The 13,658-nt window shown below is 36.0% G+C and overlaps 1 protein-coding gene across 3 annotated transcripts in view; it reads left to right on the top strand.

Annotated features, from left to right (window-relative positions):
• Positions 1 to 13,658, top strand: part of VWA3A (von Willebrand factor A domain containing 3A) — a 2,208,650-nt gene that overhangs the window by 1,010,369 nt on the left and 1,184,623 nt on the right. For all 3 annotated transcript variants that reach the window (XM_044089639.1, XM_044089638.1, XM_044089640.1), the window contains 2 exons: positions 1,156 to 1,236; positions 1,371 to 1,465. In XM_044089639.1, the coding sequence (XP_043945574.1) occupies positions 1,156 to 1,236; positions 1,371 to 1,465 (176 nt within the window). The remainder of the gene's footprint in view (positions 1 to 1,155; positions 1,237 to 1,370; positions 1,466 to 13,658) is intronic.

Genomic DNA, 13,658 nt, shown 5'->3' with positions numbered 1-13,658 from the left:
AGATAGGTGGGAACATGCCACTGTCTCATTTTTCCTTTATAACCCTGCATTTTTATCTTAGTTTTTATCAGTGCATGATCTGAAATAGTTATTGGTTGTGTGGCAAAGCTTTCAATTAAATGCACATGTTCCTGTAGAATTTAATTTCTATTCAGTCTATCCCATTTATTATACCTTGTGGGGTAATATGTAAATTCTCTCCGAGTTCCTACTACTGGTAAACAAATCTTCCATCCCAATTATTTTCACACATTTCCTTTAGAAAGCTACCCTTTTTTGTTACATGTTTTAAAATCTGTTTTTAAGTCTGTGTTTCTGCTCTGCTTTCGAGATAAATAGGCACATTTTTGTGAATTAATATAAGATATGATACTGTACATTTTATCATCAGTCATAGGGCTATTAGCCTATTGCAGTCACCCTTTCCTATGGTTAAATATTGGCTTTGAAGAATTGAAGAGAGCATGGAACAACATGAGATATACATGGGAGGCTTGCACCTACCTGCGTATTTGTCAGTACAAGACCTGTGCTTAACACATGGAAGAGACAACTATTTTGTAAATTCTGTCTAGAGGAAAAGATGATTACGGTAAGTAAAACACAAATGTTATGATTTTATGCTATATGAATTTCCAAGCTCTACTGTTAGAGTAAGTATACTTAAACACAAATGTACTTTTTACTTTTTTATCACAAAAATAAAATAGCAAGTATGGAAGCTGAATGCATTGAAACTAGCTGTTCTGTAGTGCACCCTCCCGGCGGTCGAGTGGCATTCGAAAGACATGCGTGAATGGGTGTGCCTTCGTTAAAGGTTGGGTGTTGGGATGGCACCTCGGCACCATAAAAATCAACTGCCAATCATTATCGGACTGGAGTTCTGCTGTGGCGACCCCTAACAGCCGAAAGAAAAACGACGATGACAACATTATATACTCTTCAGTCCTCTAAAACTTATATGGATTTCAAGCTGTTGTTTTACTTCTTTTATAACAAAATCAGTGAAAAACAATGCTTTCTTCTACAACACACATTCCTTTAATATTTTAAGAAATGCTTGCACTTTAACTGTATATGTAAGATTGTGAATTTCATTTGACATATTGTGGGAAGAATTAGCAGTCACTTTTTCATTTGGTTTTCCAAATGTAGAAGGCGATGTTGCAGTTTGAATGGCATGATGGCACAGTGAAACATTTACATGTGGATCCACCATCTTTATATGATTACCAGGTAACTTTTATCTTTTAGTGCTTTTGTGCAGTGCAGCCATTGCTAGCTGAGTAAAGTAGTATTTAGAATTATAACAGAAAATATAATTTTAAAAATAGTTTTTTTTTAACTAATCTGTTTATTCACGTTTACAGAAGAAGCTCAGCCAGATGGTGAAAGTGTACGAAAAAAGAGTTGACTGGCTTTCATCTAGCAGTAGAACAATATGGGGCACAGTGACTGAAAAGAGGTATAAGAAATTCTGCTTTTGATAGCAATAAAGGATTTAAAGAATGTCCTTGTTAGGAAAATCTTTTGAAAGGGAACTTCTGTGCATCATATAGCAGCACTCCATGGCAGTCTTAACACTGGTTGTGTGGAATTCCAAGTACTCAGGTGCCGATTACCTGTCAGCACTACTGACATTAATAATATTTCTCATTTATGGGCTTACCCATGTTAAATCCTGAAAATGTCAATTTAGCAGTGTTCTGCAATGGAGTTTGGAAGTGGTGTAGAGCCAGTTTTTATTACTTTTTATTGTATTCATAATCATTTGATGAAGTTACTATTATATATTTTCAGTAGTGTTTCTTTTTCTCACTAGTGAGATAAGCATTTATACCAGTTGATTGACATGCATTTGATACTTGCATCTAGACTGCAGTAGCATTGATAACCTTTTCTCTGTAGACATTGTGCAGTTTCAATTTGAACTGGTGCTATTTTAACAAAAAGATAAAAAAGAAAGGATTTAACAAATTCATTACAGAGAAGCAGGTAACCTTCACTGAGCAAGACTTTCATTCCTACTTAGTGTTAGCAGTCATGGCACCAATGCTTAATGGCCACAGATATAATTCTGACCCACATTCTTCAGCGAAGTCCAGAAAGTCTTCATCACAAGATCAGAGGGAGGACATAACTCTCAGCTCTACCTGATTTTGCTTCACATTTTTGCCCTGTCCGTCATAAAATATTTGATTTCCTGGTAAATTATTGAGCACATACCTCTCAACCTCTAGATGCAAGAATTCTGGGCAAAGCCAACAATAATGGGGTGACAAAGGCTCAAAAATAGAGACACTTTCTAAATATTGTCTTTATAAACTTAGAAAGCTGATAGAATAATAAATTTTGCAGGACATGTTCTGATAGAATAATACATTTTGCAGGACATGATAACATGAAGTATTTAGGAATACGGATTAAACAGGCTTCTGTTATGGCAGCTAAGGAAGAGACTAAACAAAAGATAATACAAAAACTGAGAAACTGGAAGTTGTTATTTATGGATAGTAAGATGCAAGCAAAGAAAATGTTTTTATTCCCTTTTTATATATAGGTCAGGCATATTTTTTATCAACCAGAGTAAAAGTTGTGGATAGTAATTAATAAAGAGTTGAAGGAATTTATCTGGTAGGGAAAGAAGACAAGAGTTAAGTGTGATAAGTTGGCTATCCCTAGGATTACCTGATTTGAGGAGATATGTTACAGCTACATCGCTAAGGCTCAAATGTATAACAAAATCAGAAGGTTATAATTCAAAGTGGAAAAGGATGATACTGAAGTGGGTGGTGGTGGGGAGGGGAGTTCAAGAAATAATAGAAGAGTGTGATTTTGGATGTAGATCCTTAATGAGAATAATAACCACCATGCAGAATATTATATTTGTAAAGCTGTAGACAGTATTCTAAGAAATAAGCCAGCTCATTAACGAAGAAAGAGATTTTGCTAATAGGGATGACTGCGAGTGGGGGTACAGAAAATAGACAAGAAGGGTTTAGAATCTCTTGGAGAAAACCTGCGAAGGAACCAAGGTATTGGGAGTGAATAACTAGAGAGATAAAGGTAATAAGAATGGGATGAGCCCAAGAAGTGTTGACTGCAGGTTAGAGACTGCCTTCCCAGCCAGGGACTGATATCAGAGTATAGGCAAAAAGAAAAGGCTAGAGGAGTCCTAGGTGCAATCCCTGCTCTGATAGAGGTTTTGGTCAATTCTAGGACAAAAGCTGCTGTTAAAAAAGGGATAATCAATAGAGCATATAAAATATTGCATGATGACTATAATAATTACTCAGAGGAACGAGCTTTGGGACTGTAATGAGCTGGCAGATTATAAAAATCTCTACAGTACTGTCAGAAATATTTGGTGAAAAAAAGGGCTGTAACTAAGGATATGTTTTTTTGAGCTAGGGCACACGATATAAATTGCCTAGACATAGTAAGGCCTTATTAAGTTTAATTCTGTTGGCAGCCAAAAAAATCAATTAGTAGAAAATGGAAATCAAAGTCTAAACCAACTGTATTTGAAGTATTGAATATTATAAATGAGATAAAATAACTGAAAGAAGGATCTTTAGAAAAGGAAAAGAGAAAATTACATAGAAGTAAATGAAAATTGCAGGAAAATATGTGCAGAATGCTGTTCATCATGAGGAGTGAAGTTTAAGGGAAGGCAGGAATTCAGCAATTTATGTAATGGTGGACTGATGATAATGCCAAAAAAGAAAATATATGTGTTGTTTAATGCATGTATGTATGTGAATGGAAAAATGTTAATATAGTTTTTTTTTCTGTTAATGTATGTTTGTCTTCAGTGATAATTTAATAAAATTGCTAAAAAACGAAAATAAATATAAAACTGAGGTAACTTGTATATAATCTTTTTGACTTTTTAAGGTTTGGACATTGACTAGCAGTGATACTGCAGGCTGTTAAGAAAACATATTCTAATGCTAACAGAACAGGTGGCACAGCTGTAGGTTGAGGAAAATGCAGTGGTAATCATATTTTTTCTGAGAAACTGGAATATCATGAGGTTCAAGCTGAAACAATTATTTCATTTTGGTAATAGTTTCAGAAAAAAAACTCTTCTGATGAGAAGTCAGAGACATCACTTTCTTCAGAGACAGACTACTTTGTCTGAGAATTAACAGGAGGAGTCCTGTCCCATTGCAATCTCCTTTTTTTCTGACTGGGAATTGGTGTCAGAATTAAAGGGAATTCTTTTACTTTTAGCACTCAGAGAGGAATCCAAGTATTAGGCATTAAGAATTTGGAATAAGCTCTTAGAAAACCCTAATACAATTTCCTTATCCAAAGTCAGAGAGACAGGGGAAGATAAATATTTAATTTTCTGCTTTTTTTTTTTCCAAGAGAAGCCCTCTAGAAATCAAGTTACTCAAAGCAAGTACACTTGCCTAGAAATAAGGCACCTTAGCCCAGCTACGGGGTAAAACATTCACCTCTCCCTTTTCTAAGACACACAAGGTGGTTATTCCATGCCCACGATGAATACTCCAAAAGCCACAGAGGATGTTCATAGTTCATAGTTCATAGTTTAGTACTAAGCTAATTGCCCTTACGAGCCATTTTAAGCCTAGCCAATTATCCCTTGTGAGACTCAGACTCTGCACTTTATGCTTACAAGGTAAGCACCTTAGCCATTAAGCCACCCTCCCTGTGTGTCACCCCTGGTCCTTTGTAGCTTAAAGAACTATACTAGAGAGATCCTGGGAAAGAGATGTGTAGTCTGTGAAACCAGATATGGCCACAGCAGAGTCACTCATCAGCAGCTGAGCCAGAGAAGACGCTTGCTTAGCAAAGACTTCAGGAGTTCTCATTTTTCTTGTAACCTGAAGAGGGAAGTACCAAAGAGCATGTAGTCTGCTCCATGGTTAACTGAGAAAAGAGCCTGCTAGAGTCGGTAAAACTTTTTACAGTGAAGAAAACACTGCTTACAGAAAACATATACATTTACAACCTCCAGAAACACTTGCCCTAGTCCTAGTCAAAAATAATTCACACAATTCAGTAAACATTATTTTATAAAAAATATCTTTCAAAACGTTTTCCTGAAAAAAAAAACTGTTAAAGAAAACTTAGTCACCTGACAAGAATGTCTCATGACAGTCTGTCAAAATACCACACCTAGCTAAAATAAACAGTTTTGTTAACATAAAAGTGATTTTCTGAAGAAAAAGTTTTGGAAGACCCCCCCCCCCCCCAAAAAAAAAACAAAAAACTTATCTGCCCAGTATTGAAGAAGCGTTAGCCAGCCGGCTGTCAGTCTGCAAGAGGAGTGCACTTCAACATCACCTAAGTTCTTGGTGCCCAAACCATTGATTTTCTCTGGCTTTTCACTAGCCCGGCAACATTTAGGGTGTAAGGAAGGTGCCTTAAAGTTCTGGATGCTGGCTAGCTGTCATATTCTTAGCAGGATATAACCCAAACAGCTTAGGATAACTAATGATTAATATCTCTAAAGGCTGGTCATAGTGCGTAGATACCAGGCTGTTTTCACTGGATTGGAATGCAGTTTCATACTGCTGACTACAAACTAGGAATTTTTTTTTTGTGCATTTGTTAGTTATAAATCTATGGGTCAGAATGGTCAGTGCAGTCTGTTAGTAGATTCAGAGATCACAGAGCACATGACACTGCTACGCATCTGTGATAGCTTGTTGATGTTCAATTTGTCAGTCTTTTGCATTCAAATTTCAGAGGTCGACATAAGGGTTACTAAATAAATAACATGAGCAGACCTATATATATATATATATATATATATATATATATATATATATATATATATATATGGAGACAGAGAGAGAGACAGACAGACATATAGATATACATATACAGAGGGTGCACTTAAATGCACTAATATGCACTTTAATGTTCCAATATAGGTTAAAACTGACAACATCTATACCTCCTGCTCCAACACAGAAGTGAAGTAGCACCCTTCTCCACAATTCCACAATGGGAGCATCCATTAAAAGCAAATTACAATGAGAAAGCATACAGAAATTATGACATTCTGGGCATAACTTTCAACATCTTTGTTCAAGAACTAGGGACAAAGCCAAGAAATGGAGGAGGGGAGAACAAAGGACCAACATCAGGGGCAATGTTTAAATATTCCTCTAATTCACTTAAAAAATTAATAGAACAGGTTTTGCGTTAACCTGCATTTTATGAACAATAAGAAGAATGAAACTCTAGAATGACTATCATGCACAGTCTCTCAAGTGTCCTGATTTTCACAAAATACTCAGATTAATCATATTTTATAATCTGTTCCTCATAAAAGTTGTTTTTGTGGTAAACGAGTGAGGAGTAAAGTCAGTAAATAATGACAGATGTTTGAATTTCAGACTGCATATCCTTCAGAAAATACATGCCAATCAGGATAACCCGCAGGATTTTTTGCAGGGGGTACAAACCCAGAGCCCCCCCCCCTACATAGCCATTCCAGTGTTCCATTACTTGGCTATTTCTCACCAGTTGCCATAAACACTGTTCAAAACTCTTGAGACTTCCATAACAGAACAACACACACTAAAACCAAACTGTGAATACACGAAGAACAATACGGTGCACAGGTGGATCCCAACAACAAACTTTATTTAGCGCTTTCGTCAGCAATAAGCTATTGACTTCTTCAGAATACCGGAAGCTTACTTTACTTCCATACTTATACATACTCATTAAAACATGTGACTGAAAGCAATTAAACAATCAATTAATTAAAGTCATTAAAATTGTGCTTATAGTTAAGCCCCAAAATACAAACTACTTTAAAACATTTAACAGGATAATATTCAAACAGTAAAATAAAATTTACCGTTATTGTAAAGACCCCCTCTTTACTTCAAAATACTAAACAATATTACACTGACCCTCAGCCTGCAAAATCCATTAAAAACTCCATTATTTAAATGTGGAATTCAGCTCTTAGTTTAAGAAAACTTGATATAGAAACTGTTTCATTAAACCCAGGTGGACATGTCGCATTACATTTAAGCTGCCACATCAATTCACGTAGTTCTAAAAATAATTCGGTGGGACCCCCCTATACTTGCAGCTGACCTGTTCAGTAGCACTAAACTTAAATGATGTTCTTTGTTGTCTTTGATGTGCTTATACAATGCGTTATTTACATTAAATGTAACGAGTTTAAATATTATCCTGAAGAAGTTAATAGCTTATTGCTGAAGAAAGCTCTAAATAAAGTTTGTTGCTGGGATCCACCTGTGTGCCATATTGTTCTTCGTGTATTCATTGTTCAAAACCCTCAGTGTACATACTGTTTTATGCTTTAATTCTATAATGATTACAGATATTTGGATTTAATTTACAACTTTTATTTCAAATTTTACAGCACAAACACTGATAGACATTTGCTAAACAAAGCAATAGTCTTACAATGAAAACAGACTTAGCATTGAAACTTCTCTACCTCTGAAACTCAGATTCACTGAAACAGCACTGAAAGCCATATTCAAAGAAAATGCATCTGCTAAGTGGAAGGTTACGTTTACTTTTGGACTGTTTTCAAATCCTAGGCCCTTTGCACACATTTTTAGGACCATGCAAAAGTTCTTTGATTCACATTCCTGATTGTATTAATTATAATACATAATAATTGAATTATACCCCTTGTATAATACAGTACCACTTGTTAGAGTGTGTTTTAAATTTATAGTTTTGAATGTTTTTCCATTAAGCAATGAAACAAAACATATGAACCAGTAATGACAAACTGCCCAATTCAGAACATTTCAACCATGAAAGGCCACTCAAACTTCTGTCATTACAATACGCCAATATCGGTCAATGTGCACAATCTCTGCAGAAGCAAAATTCATCTGAATAATGCTACATTAAAGAGATCTGAAACTAATGAAGAGGTTGTTGCTAGAAAACAACTTTATATTTCAGTGTTTCATCTACAAATTCAGTGCCTGCTGCCTTTAAAGAATAAATTGTGTATGCTACATTAAAAAATGGTAAGTTGGTATATTACAATAGGGAATGGGTGGCAAGCTGAAAAACAGGTTCATAGTTACTAGGCATCTCCTCCAAAGGAGAACATACTCAGCACTGCAGCACCCCACCCCCTTACAAATACAAATACAAATCTACATGTTGTGGGAGTAGAACCTACAGCCCTCTACATCAAGATGCAAGTATGCTACTTACTGTGCTACTAACACTGCTTTAAAATTCTATACCATAATAGTGATACCATTTTCTAAAAAAACTGTTGCACATTTTAAGTGGACTTGGCATGAGCAGCAGTAAACTTCTCTTCCCTTGAGGCTCACAATTCCTTGAAAATAAATTCTACCTGCTAAATCTAACTATGGAATTTCACTGCGACACAAACACACAAACACACACACACCTCAACCTCTTAGTGAAAGAAATCTGGACAAAGCCTAAAATAAATAGAGACAGATTATAAATGTTGCTGTCATGAACTTACAAAATTGAGAGAACAACACGATTTGTATTAGTATGCATTTTTTCTAAAGGATATGATGTCTAAAACTCATATGTTATTATTTATCAACGTCAATCCTTTTAGGAGGAATACGGGGCAAAAATATGGACATACTGCAAAAATTTGGACAGCTGAGGGGTATGCTGCATCTCTGTTACACACACACACACACACACACACACACACACACACACACACACACACACACCTCATTCTCTTAGCACAATAAATATGGAGAAAGTCTATTATGGTGTTGGGGACAAAGGCCCAAAATTAGGGACACATTTAGAAAGTTGTTTGAATAACAAGATTTGTGTTAGAATGTATTGTTTAAAGGATATGAAGTCTGAAACTCAAATACATGTCATTATTTAGTAACTTTAATCCTTAGCTCACCCCAGTGATTTGTCAAAAAATACAGAATTTTCATGAGGAGCAGACCAAAAATATAAGGCAAAAATCTGTACATTTTGTAAAAATCTGTACAGTTGAGACGTATGACACACACATACATACTCGTACCTCCTTAGAAAGTGGATAGAACAAGGTTTGCATTAGTATGCATTTTCTGAGGGTATGAAGTCTAAAACTCAAATGTCTGCCAATATTTTCTGACTTCAGTACTCAACGATTTGCCAGAAAAAAACACAACTTTATGAGAAGCGAACCAAAAATATAAGGCAAAAATCTGGATAATTGCAAGGTATAACCCCCCCCCCCTTACATACACTCCTACCTCCATTTTACTTGCACACAAACACACACACCTACCTCCCTCTTACAAACACACACAGACCTACCTAGTTCTTCCACACACACACACACACACACACACACACACACACACACACACACACACACACCCTTCCATTACCCACCTATTTCATACATACACGCATACACACCCTTACCTACCTACTTCTTACATCCACACACCTCTTAAACACTTAAATACACACAGACACACATCTACTTCTCACTTTTACCTTCATCCACAGTGGCATAGCTAGAGTTTGTGCCACCCAGGGCTGTCTGAGTTTGCTGCCCCTCCCACCTCACAAAATCATGGTCAAATGCCCCCCCCCATACACAGCCCTCTCTCCTGCAGCCATTCCAGTGTCCCATTACTTGGCTATTTCTTTCCATTTACCATAGACACTAATGTGCATACTGCTTTATGCTTTATTTCTACAATGATTATTTGGATTTCATTTAAAACTTTTATTTTAAATTTTATAGCACAAGCACTGATAGACATCTGCTAAACAAAGCAATACAGTCTCACAATGAAAACAGACAGGATTAAAACTCCTCTGCCCTTAAAGTTCAGATTCATTGAAATAGCATTGAAACCCACGTTGAAAGAAAATGCATCTGGTTAGTAGTGGATAAAGTTTACCTTTGGGATGTTTTCAAATAACAGGCCTCTTGCACACATATTTAGGACCATGCAAGCACATGTGTTCTTTGATTCACCTTCCTGTTTGTATTAAATTATATTCCTTGTATAATACAGCACACTTGTTAGAGCGTGTTTTAAATTTATTGTTTTGAACATTTTTCCAGTAAGCAATGAAACAAAATGTATTAACCAATACTGACAAAACTGCCCAATTCAAAACATTTCCATCATAAAAGTCTACTCAAAACTCTGTCATTACACTCCACCACTATCCGTAAATATGCACAATCTCTACAGAAGTAAAAGTCATGTAAATAATTCCACATTAAAGAGATCTGTAACTAATGAAGAGGCTGCTGCTAGCAAACAACTTTATATTTCATTATTTCATCTACAAATAAAGTGCCTGTTGCCCCTGAAGAATAAATTGCCTATGTTACATTAAAAAATGATTAGTTATATTGTAATAGGGAATGGATGACAAACTGATAACAGGTTCATAGTTACTAGGTATCTCCTACAAAGGAGGACATTCTCAGGATTGTAGCCTCCATCCTCTTTAAAGTGCAACACAGTACAGCATCAGCAATCAATCTACATAATGTGGTAGTAGAACCCACAACCTTCTGCATCAAAAGCAAGTACACTGCCTGTTGTGCTATTAACAATACAAACAGACTTTTGGCATAAGGAGCACTAAACCTCTCTTCCCTGAAGTTCTCAGCTCCTTGTAAAATCCACTTGACACACAAATATATCTCTCAGCTTTGCAGCACAAGACATCTGGAAAAAGGCAAAATTTATTTGGGGGGGGGGGGACAAAAACTCAAAACCAGGGGCACATTTTAAACATTGCTTGTATAATCTTAGAAAGTTGCTAGAATAAAATGTTGTGTGTTACCATGCATTTTCTGAAAGACAAAAAGACTGAAACTTAAATGCATGTCATTACTTAGTGAATTCAATTCTCTCTGATTTGCCAGAAACCACAATTTTTAAGAGGAACAGACCAAAAGTATGAGCCAAATATTGCAGATATTCTATAGAAATATGGACAATTGAGAGCTATGGACTCAACTCCTTGAATCACAAGTGGTAGTAAAGGTAGAGAATTCAGGCTCTTGTTTCTTGTGCCTAAGAGACAGGGTTTGAACTTACATAACATTAACAAGCGGGTATACCTAACTGGGGCATTTTATATACATACACAGCAAAATGCAAACACTTGCTTAAATGAATGATAACTGGAACTGGCAGCAAAAGTATACTCACTTAAATCACACACACACACACACACACACACACACACACACACACACACACACACACACACACACACACACACACACACAGCAAAATGTGAACACTCACTTAAATGAATGATCGAAGTGGAACTAGCAGCAAAAGTACACTCACTTAAATGATTGAATGATCTAAGTGGAACTGGCAGCACAAACAAAGCATAAACACTTATACTCCCAGGACTTACTCTCTTGCAAAGTGAACACCACTTGTATTTAAAATTGCATGCAGACAATGACGACAATGCATGCACAGATGTGATGAACTATGGGACTGGGACCTTTCTTAATTAAAAGAAAATGAATCTCCCAGCCAGCCAGTTCCAGGAAGTGCAAGTGCACCTCCTTGCACCTGCCTGCGGGTACCCTTGATGCCAATACAAAATCTATTATTTTTTTTAACGCTTGTATTAAAATATCACTTAAGACATAAGAACATGCATTAACAGAAAAGGAAACAAACAATAAAACAGTTTTTCCATTTAAACACGTTATACATTACATTTCTGCATAACAACTGTCTTTCAGTCTAAGGTTACATAAATCACTCAATTCCAACCTTCCCATAAATCTCACTTCTCCTGAACATTATTTTGCATGTATTGTTCCCAGATATTTCATTTATTTCTATGCAATTTTCTCCTTCCCTTTTCTTAAGATCCAGCTTCCAGTTATTTTATTCCTGTTACAATATGCAGTACTTCAAATGTAGCTGGTTTAGATTTTGATGTCCATTTTCTAGTAATTTCTTTTTTGGCAGCCAACAGCATTAAACTTATTAAGGTGTTACTGTTTCTAGACAATTCAGATTCTGTCTTAGCTGAAAATAATAATTTCCTTAGTTACAGCCATTTGGTCCCCCAGTAACTCTGTCATAGTACTCTGTAGAGAATTTTTTTAAATCTGCCAACTCATTACACTCACAAAAAACATGTTTCCGTTAACTCTTTCTTCCTCTTCACACCTCTAAAATTTGCTATTTATCTGAGGAAATATTCTACAAAGTCTGCTTGAGGTGTAAATCTACTGCTGCAAACACTTCCAAGAAAAGATCCTAAGCTTTCCGGATGTTGTTGCAGTACTTGTGAGCCATACATATGTCCTCCCATTGTCATCTGGTAAATTCCTTTTTCAGTCTGTCTTCCCAATCTTTTCTTACCTCCTTTGAATGATTTTTATAGTTACTATGCAATTTTTTATATGCCCTACTATCTTTTCCTTTTTTAACAGCAGCTTCTGTGCTAGATTGAACTAAAAATTCAACAGAGCAGGTCTTTCACTTAAGATTCTTCTGTCCCTTTCTCTTTGCCTATACTCTGATATCAGTCCATGGTAGGGACAGTCTCTAGACTGCAGAATAAACATCTTCCTGACCTCATTCCATTCTAGTAACTTTCTTTAGTTATTTCCTGCCAGTATCATGGTTCCTTTGCAAGTTTTCTCTCATAAATTCCAACCCCCTCTTGTCTGTTTTGTACACTTACTTTCAGTCATCCCTGTTGGCAAACTATCCTTTCTCCGTTCTCCTGTTGGCTTACTTCTTAGAATTAATTCTGTCACATTATGAATATAATATTCTGCATGTTTTTTGTCATTCTCCCTTAGGCTCTGCATCCAAAAACTAACCCTCTTTCTCTGTTTCTTGACCCTCCCCCCAATTCATTGTTATCCAATTCTATTCTGAATTATAACTCTCTGCTTCTGTTGTGTATATGAGATTTACCTATATAGTCCTTCAAATCAGGAATCCACCTTGTTCTGTTGGAAGGATTAATTTATCCTACTTAACTCTTGCCCTCTTCCCTCCCAGATAAATTCCTTCAACTCTTTACTAATTATTATCCACAACCTCTCCTCTGGTTGATAAAAATATGCCTTGCCTATATATAAAATTAAAAGGATTAAAAACATTTTCACTGCTTGTATGTTACTATCCATATTTATAAACAAGAGGTTCCAGTTCCACAGTTTTTTGTAAATTATTTTGTTTAGTCTCTTCCCACATGCCCTTAGCTGCCATAACAGAAACTTTTTTAATCCATACTCCTAAATACTTCATTTTATCATGTCTCCATAAATGTAGGGATTGCTGTGTGAGCAAACATAATTTATGACCATAGCCTTTGTTTTATCTTCGTTAGTTTTATATCCCAAAAAGGCTTGAAACTGTCTCAAAATGTTCCACAACACCCAGATGTCCCTTTCCGGATGTAAGAGGTACAAAATAATATCATCTGCAAATAAAACCAACTTTTCTTGATTATAATGCCAACTACATCCTTGAATTTCAGAGTCCCTTATTTTTTTCCCAGTGTTTCTATATATAAAGCAAATAACAAAAGGGAAAGAGTACACTCTGCCTGGTTCCTCTGTTTAAACACAGCTCATCAGAGAGGAGCCCTTCCTCTTTAATTATTGCCTTTGATCCTTTAAATATCCTCCTAAT

Source organism: Protopterus annectens, chromosome 12.part0 (assembly GCF_019279795.1).
Source record: "Protopterus annectens isolate FY-2018-M chromosome 12.part0, PAN1.0, whole genome shotgun sequence".
NCBI classification, from domain to species: domain Eukaryota; kingdom Metazoa; phylum Chordata; order Ceratodontiformes; family Protopteridae; genus Protopterus; species Protopterus annectens.
Note: the sequence above shows the minus strand (reverse complement) of the source record. Positions and strands in the feature narration are given on the sequence as shown.